Source organism: Enhydra lutris, unplaced genomic scaffold (genome assembly GCF_002288905.1).
Source record: "Enhydra lutris kenyoni isolate GAN:26980312 unplaced genomic scaffold, ASM228890v2 scaffoldscaffold1, whole genome shotgun sequence".
Classification (NCBI taxonomy): Eukaryota; Metazoa; Chordata; class Mammalia; order Carnivora; family Mustelidae; genus Enhydra; species Enhydra lutris.
The window spans coordinates 83,400,563-83,420,671 of NW_019154085.1; the positions used below are offsets into that span (position 1 = coordinate 83,400,563).

A 20,109-nucleotide genomic window follows, 5' to 3' on the forward strand; every position below is an offset into this window, starting at 1 on the left:
GACCACCCACTTGGCATCACAGTAACTGACACAGCTTGTCCAACAATGCCATGCCATTAGTGCTTTTTTCATCTTATGATTGGAATTGGGAAACCATAATCTTCAGTTAGCACCATTAGTTAGCTGGCTTTAACAGAGCAAATGTTTGTCCTCATCTTCTGAATCAAGCACATCTTTTTTGTTCTTTTTATATTAGGCACCTTTCATGTGATTTGACACCACTTTGAGATAACTATTTTCTAAAGTTGGTAACTATTTTCTAAAGTTGGTAACTATTTTAGATACTAATTTTTGCTTTTGCTTAATTTTTTTTTAAGTCTAGGGATTTTAATTATTCCCAAGAAATATTGATGAATCAAAATCTGTTCATAAAAGCATTGTTTTCTGTGCTGTTAAAACACATATATCAAAACAATTTAATAATTCTTTGCAGGAAAGAAGATTTTTTTTTTTTTTTGTGGTGTTTTTGATCAGGGGATGACATATAAATATAAAACACCCAGGCTAGTGTTTGTTTCTTTATTTCACTCTTGTTTTAAAATTTTTTAGAGTGTTTTATTTATTTATTTATTTATTTATTTATTTATTTATTTTTAAGATTTTTTTAAAAATTTATTTGACAGATCACAAGTAGGCAGAGAGGCAGGCAGAGAGAGGAGGAGGAGGCAGGATCTCTGCTGAGCAGAGAGCCCGATGCGGGACTCAATCCCAGGACCCTGAGATCGTGACCTGAGCTGAAGGCAGAGGCTTTAACCACTGAGCCACCCAGACGCCCCTTTTTAGAGTTTTTTTTAAACGATTTTATTTATTTCTTAGGGTGAAAGAACACAAGCAGGGGGAGCAGCAGAGAGAGGAGAAGCGGCTCCTTGCTGAGCAGGGAGCCCCGTGTGAGGCTCCATCCCAGGACTCCCGGATCGTGACCTGAGCCAAAGGCAAACAGTTAAACGACTGATCCACCTAGGTGCCCCGTTTAAGGAGTTTATATGACTATCCTCTGAAGGCTCTCTGAATTATCAGATGAAAGGACAAAACCTTTATTACTTTTCAGTAACTGGAGAAAGAAAAACTTCTCTGACTTTTTAATTCTGCTTGTGGCTTATGCTCTGTGATGTTTTCTAATAGGTAGCCTTTTAGCTTATTTTATTTACCATAATGAAAGTCCTTTGGCTTCATGGTATCTTTCCTGTGCCACATTCTCCTTTTTCAGTGATCCTTACATACTGTTTACCTCAGTATAATCCTTAGATACTGTTTACCTTTAGGCTTAGCTTGGATTGAAGAGATGGTATCTATACCAATGGATTTCTTTATCTTCTTGGTATCTTGTTTTATGAGGTTTGGTGTGGAATGAAAAGTAATTGACAATTTTCTCCGTAGCTGGTGAAGTATGGTTCTGGGACTGGGAGTAGGAGCATCATCTGGGAATTTATCAGAAATGCAAATTGTCAATTGCTACCTTAAACCTATTAAATCAGAAACTCTGGGTATGTTGCCAAGCAATCATCATCTCTTCCAGGTATTGAATTCTTACCATTAGTAATTTGAGGTCTTTGAGATCCATGTAACTGTAGATTGATCTACCCATCATTTCTTTTTATTACCAATATTCAAAACTATTTTTTTATATTGATGAGAACTCAGTGAATGTATACCATTGAAGTATTCTTTCATAATTCTGGAGTACTTCAGTTGAATTTACACTTGGTATTTATTGCATTGACAAAGTAGTACTCACAAGGAAATTATTTAGAACAAGAATCCGTGCTTTTGCTACCCCCACTTCCCCATCTTCCTCTTGGTTCTTCTCTCCAGTGTAATGTGATAAAGGGTACTGCTGTGCGTGGGATTTGACAGCATTGCATATCAGGTAAACCATTTAATTTAACCCCCACAATACCCATGAATTAGTTAATAGCTTTATCTCAAATTTTGCGGAGAAGAAAACTGGAGCTTAGGAAAGTTAATTTGTGAAGGTGACTCCACAGAACAAGAACCCAAATCTGGGCCCTGCTGATAACAAAGCTCTTAAATATAGTAGTACCATCAGTCTCATTTCTCTAGTTGTGCTTTTCCTTACTCTTTAAGAATTTGCATTTATCTTAAACTTGATATACAGTTTTTTTTTCCCCTGGGCTTTTTACAATCCTGATTTGAATTTTTTTTTTTTTTTTAATTTCATCACTTGTGACTTTCTAAGAAAAACTAAAACTTTCTAGAAAAATTTTGGTGTCTTCATCTTCACTTCCTTTGCTTTTACTTTTTTTCTGGTTTAATTTAAAAAAAGGAAAACCTTTTCATATATTCAGTTAAAGATTTAGAGTCTGTATTGCCAGCTTTTTCAGACATGCTAAAATGCCTCTAGTAATTTCAAGTTTGAAGTAAGTAGGGAGACTATTCCAGTCATGGCAGAATTATGTTAGAAGTAGAAGTGTAGATATTGACTAGTAATTTTAATATTATTTGAAATATTCCTCTTAAACCCCGTGTCGTAATTGGAGGTAGCAAATAAAAGATGAAATATACTACCCTAATTCCAGAAAGGAGACTATGTTACTAATCATTTTTAATGTGTTGGTAGCAAGCTGTCAATCAGTTATAAAATGATAAATACTTGATGCTCTTTGTCTAACAGTAATTGACTTTTTGTGAGTTCAGATGTTGATTTATAGACCTTTTATCACAGTTAGGGTATTTTAAGCCACAGTGAGGATATCATTTCATGTTGTTAAAAGGGTCCCCCTTCGCCATATGCAACTTTTATTTAAGGGGAGAAATAATTAAAAAAGAATAAAGTAAAAAATGGTTAATGTAAAGATTCTCAAAGTGGCTTGCATAGACATTGGGCTCCTAGAAGGTGCCCAAAGGCAGCTGAGAAGACTGCTTTTCTCCTAAGAAAAAATATTCTTAAAGAATAAACCAGTTGAATACTCTGTTCTTGAGTTCCAATTTCGGATCTTGGAACCAGAAGCCCTTTGAACTTTGGGCCCTGGCTACATGGCTTATACAGTTAGGGGGAGACAGATTTGCTTGCTCTCAATCTGTCAAAGCCTTGCTCAGATGCTATCCTGTTAGCATTTCCAGAGAAGAATAAAACAGCATTCCAAGGGTTGGCATCTAATTGTCAGTGTGTAAAATTAATAAATATGAGTTAATAAGTTATTAAATGAGTTAAATACAAAGTACGTGTAACAGTTCCTATATAAGCAAACAGTGCTTAAGTTCTTATTACCTGACTAGTAAAGATTGCTATTGGAAATCAGTGCTAAGAAAATTAGATCTTGGGGTGCCTAGGTGGCTTGGTCGGTTAAGTGGCTGCCTTCACTCAGGTCATGATCCCAAGGTCCTGGGATCCAGCCCCGCATCCGAGCTCGGGGTGGGGGCGGGGGGCTGCTTCTCCCTCTCTCTCTGCCTGCCTAAAAAATTATCTTAATTTTTTTTAATTTTATTTTTTATAAACATATAATATATTTTTATCCCCAGGGGTACAGGTCTGTGAATCGCCAGGTTTACACACTTCACAGCACTCACCATAGCACATACCCTCCCCAATGTCCATAATCCCACCCCCCCAACCCCCCTCCCCCCATCAGCCCTCAGTTTGTTTTGTGAGATTAAGAGTCACTTATGGTTTGTCTCCCTCCCAATCCCATCTTGTTTCATTTACTCTTCTCCTACCCCCTTAACCCCCCATGTTGCATCTCCTCTCCCTCATATCAGGGAGATCATATGATAGTTGTCTTTCTCCGATTGACTTATTTCGCTAAGCATGATACCCTCTAGTTCCATCCACGTCGTCGCAAATGGCAAGATTTCATTTCTTTGATGGTTTCATAGTATTCCATTGTGTATATATACCACATCTTCTTTATCTATTCATCTGTTGATGGACATCTAGGTTCTTTCCATACTTTGGCTATTGTAGACATTGCTGCTATAAACATTCGGGTGCACGTGCCCCTTCGGATCGCTACGTTTGTATCTTTAGGGTAAGTACCCAGCCATGCAATTGCTGGGTCATAGGGTAGTTCTATTTTCAACATTTTGAGGAACCTCCATGCTGTTTTCCAGAGTGGTTGCACCAGCTTGCATTCCTACCTGTGCTCTCTATTTCTCTGTCAAATAAATAAAATCTTTAAAAAAAAAAGAAAAAAGAAAATTAGATCTTTTAGCCAAATGTATTTATCTGTGACTATATTGCCATAAAGAATTTTACAAATTTTTCTTTATTTTATTAGTATATATATTTTCCATTCACATTATCACTGCCAATTTTGTTTTGGATATTGTGCTAAAATGCTTGGAATTTTAATGGTTTGGGGATATTGGTAGTTAAGTGAACAGTCTTTTTAATATAATTTGATTATGGATGAAGGGAAATAAAGCAATTATGGAAGTTCATGGAAGAGGCATTACCTACCCTTTAATGACGGTGTATGTATGATGAGTAGAGCAAGAAAGCCAAGGCTTTCTGGAAGGTTATGATCCTGTGGGATGGATGGAGAGGGAAACATTCTGTATAAAGGAAGCGTATAGTTTTAAGGAAAGAAAAATAGTTAAGGAAGGGAATGTGAATAGTAGATTGAAGCGAAAGGTAGGAGTTAGTTGTCTGTAAGAGCCATATACCATGTGGTATGGGAATGTCAAATAAGCCAGACTTAGAGAATTGTTTAGATTTTTTTCAGTTTTATTGAGAAATGATTTACATACAGCACGACAGTTTGATTTATGTATATTGTGAAATGATTACTACAAGAGATTGGTGAGTTTTTGAAGTTGGAGAAATTGGAATTTTTGTGTTTTAAAAGTTGTGTTTATTTTGATTCTGTAATACTAAATTCTTAATCTCTTCAAGCCTGTAATGTTTTATATTCATGCTTTTTTTTTTTAAGGATTTCAGTTTGTTAAAATGAGCAGTCGCAAATCAAAGAGTAACAACTTAATACATGCAGAGTACCTTTCACAGGTTAGTATATATTTTCATTAACCTCAAAGTCTATTATCAATCAAAACTGATCAGAGAAATAATTATCTTCTTAATTTGAATTCTTTCCTTAACACTTATGAAACACTTTATATTTTCAAGGAGAGACTCTTCACTACTTTCATCCTTTTTAAGGCTTTAGACAGTTGGAATCCTAACTTTACTCCTGTCTTCCCAAATGTGTCCTAATTTCAGTTTACTTCAGAGTTCTCTACTTCTTTTGTTAAATTTATTCCTATTTTATTTCTTATGATTATTGTGTTATAAATGGAATTGTTTTAACTTTTTTATTTGTTCATTGCTAGCATATCTAAATGCAGTTGATTTTTATATATTAATCTGTATCCTGCAACCTGACCAGACTTACTAGTTCTCATAGTTTTTATTTTTTTATATAAGATCATGTCATCGGCAAACATAGTTTAACTTTCTTTTCAGTATAGTGACTTTATTATTTTTGTTTTAATTGTCTAATTGCCCTGGCTGGAACTTTCAGTACAATATTGAGTAATAACTGAAAAACAGACATTCTTGTTTTGTTTTTTTTTTTTTTAAGATTTTATTTATTTATTTGTCAGAGAGAGAGAGCGAGCGAGCACAGACAGACAGAGTGGCAGGCAGAGGCAGAGGGAGAAGCAGGCTCCCCACAGAACAAGGAGCCCGACGCGGGACTCAATCCCAGGACGCTGGGATCATGACCTGAGCCGAAGGCAGCTGATTAACCAACTGAGCCACCCAGGCGTCCCTCTTGTTTTGTTTTTGATTTCGGGGAAACACATTCAGTCTTTTACCGTTGAAGTGATGTTAGATATAGGTTTTTATAGATGCCCTTTATTGGGGTGAGGATGTGTTGCCCTTTTTTCCTAGTATGTTGAGTGTTTTTATCACAAACTTTTAATATTATCTTAAGTGCATACAGTATTCGAAGTGCTAAGCATATATCTATGTGTCTGTGTCTTAAGATAGGGAATGGGTATAATAACTCTGTCCTGGTATTTCTATTTATCTTGATTGACCAGAACTATAGTTTTTTTAAATCAAAACTAAATGTATGTTATTGGCATCCCTTCATCGCTTACTTTTTTTTTTCTTTCTGGAAGGAAAAGGTTTAATTCTGTTTCATGAAAGAATTTTAGCTTAAGTATGATTTACATATCCTAGTAAAGTAAGTATCTTCCACATACAGCTTAATTTCTGTATACATGTATATGTGTTTAACCTTCCTCTCAGATCACTTTGAGATTTTTTGAACTGTTCATTGTTCACTACAGCTTCACTTCACTTTATCTCTTAGATTTTATACATAGTTGTTGCCTCTAATAGACAAGTTGAAGTTTGAAAAAGAAAAGGATATTTATATTTGATTTCTAATGATCTTATCTAGGTAGAGAAATACACCATATAAGTAGTATTATGATTATATATGCTCATTTAAGTGTTTTATATGTATTAGCTATTACCTATACAAATACTTAAGTTATGTTAAAGACAACTACCTTATTTAATCTTGAGAACAGGCCTGCCAGAAAACTATTATTGTCTCTATTTTATAAATGAAAAAAATTAAGATTAGGAAAGGCTAACTTTAAGATCCACATAATTGGTTCTTCTGGCATCACTCCTCTTAATTCTTTCCCCTTCTTATATAATAATTTGCTTTGAATAATTTGCTCTGAATAATTTGCTTTGCTTAGCCTCTGGTATGTATAAACAGAACTCAGATTCTACCTTTTTGGTGCATGAAGAATCAGTCCCATGCTGTCAGTCTGAGAAAAGCAAATTATCTTGGAAGCTTCTTGTTTCCAATGGTGGGACCAAATCTCAAATAGCTTCCTAAGGTTTTTGTCTTTGAAAGGTTTCTGTATTAGCAGCAGATGCAGAAAAGGAAATGCCTATAATGGTCTGTCTTTTTAAAAAATGTGCTAGATTATCTGACATAATATTTTACAACTCAGTCTAAGCCCTTTATTCTAAGGCAAACTCAAAATTTATAAGAATTTTTTTTCTTGGGGCACCCGGGTGGCTCAGTGGGTTAAGCCTCTGCCTTCGGCTCAGATCATGATCTCAGGGTCCTGGGATCAAGCCCCACATCAGGCTCTCTGCTCAGCAGGGAGCCTGCTTCCTCCTCTCTCTCTCTCTCTCTCTCTCTCTCTCTCTGCCTGCCTCTCTGTCTACTTGTGACCTCTGTCTGTCAAATAAATAAACAAAATCTTCAAAAAAAAAAAGAATCACCTATTTAAAAAAAATTTTTTTTTCTTAATTCATTCCAGTGATTCCTCATCTTATAGATGAATCTAATTTCTTCCATGTAGTTGAGCAATTCCTTATATGCTAAATTACTACTTTTTTTCAGTGTGTCATTTCTTTCCAATTTATTTGCACTATTTCTTTAGGCATGGATCATACTTTTTTAAGAGTATCTTACTCTGCTTCTAGTAGGTCCTCAATAACTATATGAACTTTTAAACTTTTATTTTCTCAGAATCCTGACTTTTATGATAGGTGCAGATAGATAGGCCTTGGGCTAAGCCAGTTTAGATTTGTTTGGTCTCTAGAGATTGACGTATGGTTCATGAACATTATTAGGTGAGATTACATTATTACATTATCTCCTTTTTTCCTTGGCTGGTATGTACCATATAAAGTGAAGTGTTCATTTATTCACACGCAATGTAAAAGAACCCTCAAATTGCTGATGTGGCTAAAGTAATTCATTCTTTCTATTGAACCTCACAGGTAAATTCTCATCCTTCCTCTGGGACTTGAGATAGGTTGAAAGAACCGTTAGTTTTACAACTCATGAAAGTAATACCAGAACTCGTGAAGACAAGTTATTTAGGGAGGGTTGAATAGACTCATTAATACCTAATTCTGACTGCTGTAAATGTATATTCTCATTCATTTTTATTTCATGTGTAACATTTTTATTTATATTTATTCACTTTCTTTTTATCAGGTACAAAGAATTTTACGGGAAAGATTTTGTCATAAGAGCCCACATAGTAACTTATTTGGAGTACAAGTACAATACAAGTAAGTTTAGCTATCCTTTTGTCCACTATGAACTTACTTAAAGATGCCGTTAGGTATTGTAAAAATTAACCACACAGATTTTATCTTGAATAATGCTAACAAACATTTTTACAGAGATAAAAAATTTCTTCTTCTTCTATAGAAACAATAAAAATTTAAAGGAAGAGCAGCTATAACTGTTGTCATAATGAGAATGCACCTTACCTTTCAATCTTATGTTGCTTCTGTCAGCTGGTATGTGGAGAAAATTCTGAGCTCTGATACTCCACAGCGTGTTGTGGAATGAAAGCTCCCAAGATTTGCCACTGTTGTCCCTTGCCTTATGACATCATAAAGCCAAGACATTTCAAACTTACTTGGTTTTCTCTTGAGGTTTCCAGAGAATCCATATTGACCTACCCTCTCTTCTGTGGTTTTCTGTATACAGCTACATAAAGTATAAGTCAAGTGCCCAGAGAGAAAGAAAAAGGGAATGCCTATTTTCTGTGCATATTCAAATTCAGCTTTTAAATAGTATTACCTAGTATATTATTCCAGCTTCCTTTTTATTTTTTATTTTATTTTTTTTTAAGATTTTATTTATTTATTTGACAGAGATCATAAGTAGGCAGAGAGGCAGGCAGAGAGAGATGAAGGGAAGCAGGCTCCCTGCTGAGCAGAGAGCCCGACGTGGGGCTCAATCCCAGGACCCTGGGATCATCACCTGAGCCGAAGGCAGAGGCTTTAACCCACCCAGGCACCCCTCCAGCTTCCTTTTTAAATTTTGGCTTCTTTATGTCATTCCAGACACTTAATTGAGCTGCTAAAAAGAACTGCTATCCATGGAGAAAGTAATTCTGTACTCATTATTGGACCCCGAGGATCAGGAAAAACCACGGTAAAACTATTGATTTCTGGTATTTTCTTGTTTGTGTAGGATGTGATGATTCTTATAGACAGTATTGAAAATACTTTGTATTCAATATCTCATTAATTTCCCTTTTTTCATTTTCTTTAAATCATAGAAGACGTGCAAAGCCTTAAAAATTAGGGTGGTATATTTGAGTTGAGCATATCGTTTTTCACCACAGTAACAAATTTTCAGTTGCTGCTTTTTCCATCATGGCCTTTTGCCCATGAGGAATTTATGCATTATTAGCATTTATTGAGCATATTCCTTGTGCCTTTTCTCTGTGTTCTTGCACCTTACCTTGATCTTTTTATCTGTATTATCATTGCTTCTTTACACTAACTCTGCAAGGTAGACATCGTTTCTGTTTATAAATTAGGTAACTTGTCATGACATTCATTCTTTTTTCCCCTGTTTTATTGTTTATTGTTTAACCCTAACTCAAGTAATTTTCATATGTACAGTCACATCTTCTAGAATTCTTTTCTACTTTCCCTCTTTATTTTCTTAGCTACCTCAAAAAGATACTCTTGATTTTTCTCCTCATTTTCTCTTTTCACATTCTTTATTCAATATATGAGATAAATTATGACTGTTACATTGAATATATTTACTATTCATTTTCAATAGTTGGGCTGTATAAAAGCTCTTTTCTGCTATATTCCATGCAGTGAATTTAGATTTCTCACTAACATGCTTTTTTTTATTACGTGAAGTAAAATTATATACTAAGTAAAGTTAAATAAATTAGAAGTAAGATTGTTTTTAAAGCAATGAATGTTGACTATATATTAGGTAAGGTGTGGAAATAAGGACTTTACAGTTTTATTGAATCACCCATTTCTAATGGGGATATAAATCTAAGTAATTTCTTTTTTAATCTTTAAAGAATATTTTACATTAATTATATTATTTACAATAATTTTTTAGTTTTGACTATATTTAATTTGATTCAGTCTTATGCTCAGTCATTTTATACAACCACTATTTCTCTCTTTAAAAAAAAAAAAAGATTTTAGAGAGAGGGAGAGAGGGAACACAAGTAGGGGGAATGGGAGAGGGAGAAGCAGACTTCCTACTGAGCAGGGAGCCCCATGTGGGGCTTGATCCCAGGACCCTGGGGTCATGACCTGAGCTGAAGAAAGATGCTTAATGAATAAGCCACCCAGGCACCCATATTTCTTTATTCTTGAGTTCCTTAGTATGATTTTCTTTTGTGTTTGACCTCAATAGTGTTCGGATGGTTTTGAAAGGAAAACCATGTGACTGGTATGCCTTTGAGCTATTAGAATATTTTAAATTTCTAACAATAATACTATTAAATAGTAGAAACACTATGCAAAGGAGATGCACAGAAGGGTCACATAAAATTAAATACAGATCTGTCTTGAACTTAAAACTTGTTCAGTTTACTTATAATTAAGTAAATTAACTAAAAACATTAGCAGTTTTGTCTACCAGGTTGACAAACCTGTAAAATTGATAACACTAAAATTTTGAACTTATAAAGAAATAGACATGTGTCCTGCTGGTAATATAAATTGACATAACTGGAATAAGAGACAGTATCTAACTAGGCCAAAGTCATATGCCCTTTGACTCAGCAGCAGTATTTCTAGGAATTTAACTTGTGAAATGATGTATATACAGTTATTCACTACAACACCATTTGTTAATAGTGGAAGATGAGAAACAACATAAATGCCCATCAGTAGAGTACTGGTTAATAAATGCTAGTACATTCATCTACATAATTATTATGCATCAGTGAAAAGAAACATTTGTCTGTAGTCCAGAAAAGGAAGAGGAAAAAAATACTTGTGTTGGTTTGTACTGGCATACTTCATTTTGCTTTGCTTTGTTGCACTTTGCAGATAATTGCATTTTTTACAAATTAAAAGGCTTTTGGCAACCCTTTATCGAGCAAGTATACAGGCATCATTTTTCTAATAGCATTTCTCATTTTGTCTCTATGTCACATTTTGATAATTCTCAAAATATTTCAAACATTTTCATTATTATATTTGTCATGGTGATCTGTGATCAGTGATCTTTAATGTTACTGCTGTAATTGTTTTGGGGTGCCAGGAGCCATGCCTGTATAAGATGACAAACTTAATGGATAAATGTATTGGTTCTGACTGTTCCACTCTCTGGACACTCCCCCATCTCCCACCCCCACCCTGGGCCTACCTATTCCCTGAGTTACAACAATACTGACTTTAGACCTATTAATAACTCTATAATGGCTCCTAGGTGTTCAAGCGAAAGGAAAATTCACACATCTCTCACTTTAAATCAAAAGCTAGAAATGATTGAGTTTAGTGAGGAAGACAGGTCAAAAGCCAAGGTAAGCCAAAAGCTGGGCCTCTAACACCAAGCAGCCAACCTGTGAGTGTAGAGGAAAAGTCCTTGAAGGAAATTCAAAGTGCTATTCCAGTGAATCCACCAATAAGAAAATGAAACAGCCTTACTGCTGATACGGAGAAAGTTTTAGTGGCCTACACATTCCCTTGTACCAAAGCCTAATCCAGAGGAAGGCCCTAATTCTGTTGAATTCTGTGAAGGCTGAGAGGGGAGGAAGCTACAGAAGAAAAATTTGAAGCTACCAGTAGTTGGTTCATGAGGTTTAAGGAAAGTAGCCACCTCCGAAACATAAAAGTACAGGGTGAAGCAGCAAGTGTTGATGTAGGAAAAGGCAACATGATGAATCATGGACATATACTCTTTTTAGAGTTCCTACTCAGAGATGATAACAGAGCACCTCTCCTCACAGTTCACTGGCCAAGTGTCATATAGTTACACCTAGTTTCAAGAGAGTGAAGAAGTACATTCCGCCTAGGTGACTAGAAGAGAAGTTAACCAGAAATATTTAGTGAATGTCACTGATAGCCGTGACAGCTAACTTGTTTTGAGTGTGTGTGTGTGTGTGTGTGTGTGTGTGTTTGTGTGTGTGTGATTTTTTTCCCTGTCTAGACTCTTACAGAATTTCTTTATCTTAGCAGTATGAAAATTTCAGACCAGTATCTAAGCTTGGATCATAAAAACTGACACTCTGTAAACTCCCTTAATATAAATTTAGATCTTTTTTCACTATAGGATAATTTTTTTTCAGTCTTCGTTGTTTTATTATCTTTGGAAAATACATCTTCATACAAATATTTGAAAAACACTTTTAAGTAGTACTTTAATTCTTCAAGAAGCTCATAGTGATAATCTGAGAAAATGAGATCTAGGAAAACAGTACATTTAGACCTACTATTCCATCCTAAACTATGCCTCTTGAAACAAAGTGGCATTACAACAGAGAAGTTGGCTCTCAATGAAGTGTACATCAAAGTGTCAAGCCTGCAAATATAACTTGAGCAGTTAATGCCTGGATTTATTCTGAACTTTATTGTAGAAGTTTGTATGTAAAAGCATGGAAGAAGGCTCAGGAAAAAAGGAAAGAGAGTTAGTAAACACTTATAAAGATGTTTAAATACAAATTAAAACTATACTCCATTTCATTAGTAAATTGGCTAAAGTAGATCTATTTTTTACCAGGAAAATTAAGCATAAAAGAGAGTTCCCCTATTATAACCACCCCCCATGCACATACATACAACTTCCCCTATTATTAACATCTTCCCTTAGTATGGTACATTTGTTGAATTTGATGAACTAATATTAATATGGTATTATTAACTAAAGTCCCATAGTTTTCATTAAGGTCCCCAGTTTTTTCATTTAAAAAAAAGCTCAGTTTATCAGCTATTTCTTTCATGAATTGTGACTTTGGTGTTATATCTAAACTTCATCATTGGGATGCCTGGGTGGCTCAGTTGGTTAAGCATCTGCCTTCCTCTCATGATCCTAGGGGTCCTGGGATCAAGCCCCATATCTGGCTTCTTGCTCAGTGGGGAGCCTGCTTCTCCCTCTGCCTGCAGCTTCCCCTTCTTGTGCTCTTTCTCTCACTCTCTCACACTCTCTCTCTGACAAAGAAAATCTTAAAAATAAATAAACTTCAACACCAAATCCAAGATCTTCTAGGTTTTCACCTATGTTTCCTTCCAGAAGTTTTATAGTTCTTTGTATTTTACATTTGGTTTGAGTTAATTTCTTTGAAATATAGGGTCTGTGTCTAAATTCTTTTTCTTTCCTTCTTTTTTTTGCATATGAATGTTTAAATTGTTTTAGCATTTGTTGACAAGGCTATCTTTTCTTCATAGAGTTACCTTTGCTTCTTTTTCAAAGGTCAGTTAATTCTGTTTGTATCAGTCAATTTTTACCATCTTGATGACTGTAGCTTTATAGTAAGCCTTAAAGTCCGTGTCAGTCTTCTAACTTTGTGTGCTTCTTCAGTATTGTTTTGGCTATTCTGGGTACTTTGCCTTTTTATACTAACTTTAGAATTAATATGTTAATTTCCAACTACTGGGGATGTTTGAGTTCAGTTGTAGTTTCAATCTGTAGATCACATTAGAAAAACTGGTTTCTTAATTATATTGAGTTTTCACTTTCATGAACATGGAATATCTTTACATTTACCTTTTTTAGGTCTTTCATTAGAGCTTTGTGGTTTTCCTTATATAAGGCATATACTTCGTTAGGTTTATACCTAAGTTTTAAAAAATATTTTTGACCCTAATGTGAATAGTATATGTTTTTAATTTCAGATTCCTAGTGTTACTGCTGATATAGAGGAAAGCAGATGACCTTTGTGTGTTATCTTGTATCCTGCAATCTTGCTATAATTGATTGGTTCTTAAAATTTGTCAGTTCTTTGGGATTTTCTGCAGACAATCATGTCATCTGCAAATAGAAGAAAGTTTTATTTCTTCCATTCCTGTTTCTTTTTATAACTTTTATTTCCTTCTCTTGTCTTACTGCATTTGTTATTCACAGGCTATGTTTGAGCATTAGCTGATATTCTACAAACTCTTAATATGAATTTAGGTCTGTTTTCACTAAAGACTAATTTTATTTTTGAGTATTTCCTTCCTTTCATTTCTTCTTGTCCTCTCTTAGGATTAAAGTATCCAGTTGTTAAGCCTTTGTTCTCATTTCTTTATGTTATTTCTCCATGTTTCTTTCTTTTCTTCCTCTCCCTCAGCATTCTGCCATATCATCAGTGTGATTTTCTTCACCATACATTCCATCGTTTGCTTCTTTTCATATGATACTGCTTTTTAGTTCTAATAACCCTTCTTGTCTACCTCCATGTCATGCACCTTCTTAGTTTATTGTTTTGTGTTTATCTAAATCTGGCTTAAATGACTCAAAATATTTATTTTCTAAAATACACATTTTCAGTAGTAATTAATCTTTTTCATCAGTTTACTGTTTCCTTTCTTTCATGTTACACCATTTCTGTATAAACTCCTATGTCAGTTTTTTCTGTTTCTTCAGGGCTTAAGAAGATAAAAGCCATTAAGATAAGAGTTTTTGTCAATTAATAAAACAGATAGATTGTAGATTGTTCTTGGTATGCTGACAGATTGTCCTTTTGTTACATCTTAAACCAGAACCCTCTGATGGTGCTTTGAAGTCATTGACCAAGTCTGACTTCAGTGGAATATGGAAGAATCCTGTGCTTCATATTCCATTTCAGTATTATTTGATTTATCCTGCTGCACTCCAGTATTGGGAGGTCAGAGCTTAGGAACACTGTTTAACTTTTGTCACTTTCATAATTTGTTGTGTGTGGAGTATCCAGAGACATAAAATAGATTGTTTTAGACAAGAACTCTCATGTAAGTTTTAATGTAAGAAATAAGATTACAATATAACACTGTCCTTGGCCAAGCTATTTAAAGTGCAAAAATTTGGAATCTATAGTTAATTGATAAAGATAACAGTGTGGCTTATTGTATTTCAAACATTTTATTTAAAAAATAAGATGTGGGGTGGCTGGGTGGCTCACTTGGTTGGGCAGTTGCCTTCAGCTCAGGTCATGAACCTGGAGTACCAGGATCATGTCCCACATCGGGCTCCCCAGCTCCACAGGGAGACTGCTTCTCCCTCCGACCTTCTGCTCTCTCATGCTCTCTCTCACTGTCTCTCTCTCAAATAAATGAATAAAATCCTTAAAAAAATCCAAAAGACAGATTGTACCCTGGAAAATACTTTTCTATATAGAAATTGCTGTAGACAAGCAAGTATTTGGGAATAGAATAGTAGATAAATATAAAAATCCCTGATTGCTGGCAGGTCTAAATGAAGTCAGTCAGTATGTTTGTAAAATTGTTAGCTGTAAAGACTGTGGAAATGGAGTAGCCATATTGGTTATCCTGCTTGGTGTAACATCAAAAAACTAACTAATTCTTTTTTACTATATTATGTAACTTAAAATATTTGGAAAGATACTTTGTGAAAAATACTAAAATTATGCAATTGGTTATTTAGGTAGTTACACACAGACTAAGTTTTAGCAATATCCAGAGTGGAACTAAAATTATTTGAAGACATATATGCTAATACATTTAAGTTATCATTTTAGACCATACAAACACATCATGAAAAAGTTGTGAGCTAATCTAGGCAAATCATAATAACTTGTTTGAAGTAAATTCAATGGAAAGAGTGCTATAAACTTGTTTTAACTCTCTCTTTTAAGTTTTTGTTTTAATCACCTGGTGCTCATCACAACAGGAGCACTCCTTAATCCCCATCACATTTTTCACCCATTCCTCCCATCCACCTCCCCTCTGGTAAGGATCCAGTTCATTCTCTGTAGTTAAGAGTCTGTTTCTTGGTTTGCTTCTCTCTATCTCTTAACTTTTGGTAGTTTGTTTTGTTTCCTAAATTCCACTTTAGAGTAAAATCATATGGTATGTATCTTTCTCTGACTGACTTATTTCACTTAGCCTTATAGTCTCTACCTCCATCCATGTCAGTGGAAATGGAAAGATTTCATTCTTTTTTATGGCTGAATAATATTCGTGTGTGTGTGTGTGTGTGTGTACATACATACATACTGTAATCCATTTACCTATTGATAGATATTTGGACTACTTCCATAATTTGACTATTGTAAATAATGCTGCTATAAACATAGGGGAGCATGTATCCCTTTGAATTCGTGCAAGAGGGTTCCTTTTTCTCCACATCCTTGCCAACAGCTGTAACGCCTGTTGTTTCTTGTGTTTTTTGTTTTAGCCATTCTGACAGGTGTGACATAGTATCTCATTGTGGTTTTTATTTATCTCCCTGAGGATAAGTGATGTTGAGTATCCTTTCATGTGTCTTTTGGCCATCTGTATGTCTTCTTTGGAGAAATGTCTGTTGCTGTCTTCAGCCCATTTTTTAAATTTATTATTTGGTTTTTGGGGTGTTGAGTTGTATCAGTTTTTTATATATTTTGGATACTAACCCTTTATTAGATATGTCATTTGCAAATACCTTCTCCCATTCAGTAGGTTGCCTTTTAGTTTTGTTGGTTGTTTCCTTCACTGTGCAGAACTTTTTATTTTGGTGTAATCACAATAGTTTATTCTTGCTTTTGTTTCTGTCGCTTTGGGAGACCTATTTAAAAAGAAGTTACTGTGGCCTGTGTTATAGAAATTACTGCCTGTGCTCCGTTGTAGGATTTTTATTGTTTTGGGTCTCACGTTTAGGTCTTTGAGCAACTTTGAGTTTATTTTTCTGTATGGTGTAAGAAAGTGTCCCAGTTTCATTCTCTTGCATGTTACTACTGTCTAGTTTTCCCAATACCATTTGTTTTTTTTCCTGTTGGATAGTCTTACGTGCTTTGTCGAATATTGACCATATAACTGTGGGTTTGTTTCTGAGTTTTCTGTTCTTTTCCATTATTCTGATGGTCTATTTTTTTACCATTATCATAGTGTTTTAATTAATACAGCTTTGTAATGTAACTTGAAGTCTCAAATTGTGATGCTTCCAGCTTTGCTTTGCTTCTCTTTTTCAAGATTGCTTTGGCTCTTAAGGGTCTTTTGTGGTCCCATAGAAATTTTAGGATTGTTTGTTCTAGCTCTGTGAAAAATGCTGTTGGTATTTTGACAGGGATTGCATTAAATGTGTAGTTGCTTTGGATAGTTTAGCAAAATCTTTTCTTCCAGTACATCAGTATGGATGTTCTTTCCATATCTTTGTGTTGTCTCCAGCTTCTTTCATTAGTTTTTTATAGTTTTCAGAGCATAGGTCTTTCACCTCCTTAGTTGTATTTATTCCTAGATATTTTATTATTTTGGTTCAATTGTAAATGGTATTATTTTCTTAATTTCTCTTTCTACTGCTTCATTATTGGTGTATAGAAATGTAACATTGATTTTTGTATCCTGCAACTTTACTGAATTCATTTATTAGTTTTAAGAGTTTTGGGTTTTTTATATATAGTATCATGTCATCTGCAAAAAGTGCAAAGTTTTACTGCTTCCTCACCTATTTGGATGCCTTTTATTTCTTTTAGCTTTCTGATTGCTGTGGCTAGGACTTCCAGTATTATGTTGAATAAAAATGGGTTGAGGGGAGGTGGGTGTGTCAGTTAAGCATCTGCCTTCTGCTCAGGTCACGATCCCAGGGTCTTGGGATGGAGCCCCACATAGGGCTCCTCGCTGAGTGGGAAACCTGCCTTTCCCTCTCCCTCTGCTGCTCCCCCTGCTTGTGTTCTCTCTCACTCTCTCTCAAATAAATTAAATGGAAAAACCTTTAAAAAAAAAAAAGTGGTGAGAGTGGACATCCTTATCTTTATCCTCACCTTAGGGGACAGGCTTTCAGATTTTCCCCCATTGAGGGTGGTATTAGCTATTGGTCTTTATTATATTCAGGTATAGTCCCTCTAAATCTACTTTGTTGAGGGTTTTTATCCTGAATGGATGTTGTGCTTTGTCAGATGATTTTTCTGCATCTACTGACATGACCATATGGTTCTTACTCTTTCTCTTATTGATGTGTTGTATCACAGTGATTGATTTGCAAGTATCGAACTACCTTTGCAACCCAGGAATAAATCCCACTTGATCGTGGCAAATGGTTCTTTTAATGTATTGTTGGATTCAGTTTGCTAGTATTTTGTTGAGTTTTTTGCAATTATATGTTCATCAGAGATCTTGGCCTGTAGTTCTCTTTTTCTGTGGTGTCTTTCTGGTTTTGGTATCAGAGTAGTGCTGCCCTCATAGAATGAATTTGAAGTTTTACTTCCTTTTCTATTTTTGGAATATTTTGGGAAGCATAGGTATTAACTATTCTTTAAATGTTGCGTAGAATTCACCTAAGAAGCCATCTGGACCTGGACTTTTGTTTCTTGAGAGTTTTTTGATTAGATTCAGTTTTTTGCTGGTGATTGGACTTCTCAAATTTTGTATTTCTTCCTGTTTCAGTTTTGATAAATTATATGTTACTAGGAATTTATCCATATTCTAGGTTGTCCAGTGTTGGGATGTAGTTTTTTGTAGTATTCTTCTATAATTGCTTGTAGTTTTTAGTGTTTGTTATTTCTCCTTTCTCATTTGTGATTTTGTTTATTTGGGTCTTTTCTGGTTGTTGGTTTTTTTTTTTTTTTTTTTTTTTTTTTTTTTTTTTGGTAAGTCTGGCTAGAGGTTTATCAGTTTTATTGATTTTTTTATTATTTTTATTAAAATATAATGCATTATTTGCCCCAGGGGTACAGGTCTGTGAATAGTCAGGCTTACACATTTCATAGCACTCACCATATCACATACCCTCCCCAGTGTCCATAACCCAACCACCCTCTCCATAAAACCACCCCCCCATGTTTTTTTCCCCCAAAGAACTAGCTCCTGGTTTCATTTATCTGTTTTATTGGGTGCTCTTCAGATTGCTGTATGTCCACAGACAATTTTCCCTGCCTTCTCTCCAAGAGCATCCCCAGTGTCCTTCGAGCTCTCCCAGAACCACACATGCTGATCTTTAGAACCCCAGGCTTTAAGCCTCCCTGGTTGTAAGAACTCAAGAAATTTAGGCCCTCTAGCTTTCCAAACCAGTCCTATGAGGATTCATTTCCTGTGTGTTCCCCTGTATGTTAGTCTCTTTTTCCCACTTCTCTAGACTGACTTCCTCCCCACTGCATTGGCTATGATCCATTTCTCTCCTAAGCCACGTCTCTGCATTTCCTACCATCTTTGATGTGTTCTGTGTCCTTTCTCTACACTTAGTTGTGGAGTTTTTTCTGCCAGTCTTCAGGTTGGTTTCTGGGGTATTTAGGATGATTTGACTGGGATCTACTTGTATTTGTGGGAGGAGGCAACCTTAGGATCCTCATTCTTTGCTGCCATCCTCCTTCCATGTTATAATAACTCTCTTTATGTGTATATAAAAAAATGAAGGTATTATTATTTTCCCCATTTCATTATGCAAAGAATTTAAAATAGTTTTCAATGGTTTACCGAACATATAATAATTTAGAACATACAATCAGACCCAGAGAAATAGAAATATTATGTAAATAAGATATCATTTGGTGGGAGGAAGAACATTGCAGATTACCAAGAAGCTATGGCAGAGGCCACATTTTGACATACCACATTTGTATCATCTGGGAATGAAGTCTTATGATAGACTCATACTTGCTCTAAAAGCCAAGAAGTACCTCTTTATTTTTGGATAGTTCTCTACAAAGAATGTCACTTCTTAATTGGATTTTATTACATAGTATGACAGTTGATATTTTGAGATTTCCCTTTTTAAGAGGACTTAGATTGCTATGATCTAAGGTAGAATTCCATTTTTTTAGGTTAGTTATTTATTTTGAGAGTTTACATGCACATGAGAGCAAGTATTGGGGGAGGGGCAGAAGCAGAGCGAGAGAGAGAGAATCTTAAGCAGGCTCTATGTTCAGGAAGGAGCCAGACACAGGGCTGGATCTTACCCCTCTGAGATCATAGCATGAGTTGAAATCAAGAGTCAGATGCTTAACTAGCTGAATCATCCAGCCACCCCAGAATTCCATTTGTTTTAAAAACAATACAGATTAGGGGTGCCTGGATGGCTCAGTCATTAAGCATCTGCCTTCAGCTCCGGTCATGATCCCAGAGTCCTGGGATCGAGCCCCGCATTGGGCCCCCTGCTCAGTGGAGAGCCTGTTTCTCCTCTCCCTCTGCCTGCCACTCTATCTGCTTGTGCTTTCTCCATCTCTGTCAAACAAATAAATAAAATCTAAAAACAAAACAAAACAAAAAAACCAAACAAACAAAAATACAAATATACCAGAATTATGTTTGATACCTGTTGTGAAACCTAATAATTT

The 20,109-nt window shown here is 35.2% G+C and overlaps 1 protein-coding gene across 4 annotated transcripts in view; it reads left to right on the plus strand.

Moving 5' to 3' along the window:
• LOC111145952 (origin recognition complex subunit 4) overlaps positions 1-20,109 on the plus strand; it is a 96,505-nt gene that overhangs the window by 38,180 nt on the left and 38,216 nt on the right. For all 4 annotated transcript variants that reach the window (XM_022501284.1, XM_022501303.1, XM_022501295.1 and 1 more), the window contains 3 exons: positions 4,890-4,963; positions 7,938-8,014; positions 8,801-8,891. In XM_022501284.1, the coding sequence (XP_022356992.1) occupies positions 4,907-4,963; positions 7,938-8,014; positions 8,801-8,891 (225 nt within the window). In that variant the 5' untranslated portion in view covers positions 4,890-4,906. The remainder of the gene's footprint in view (positions 1-4,889; positions 4,964-7,937; positions 8,015-8,800; positions 8,892-20,109) is intronic.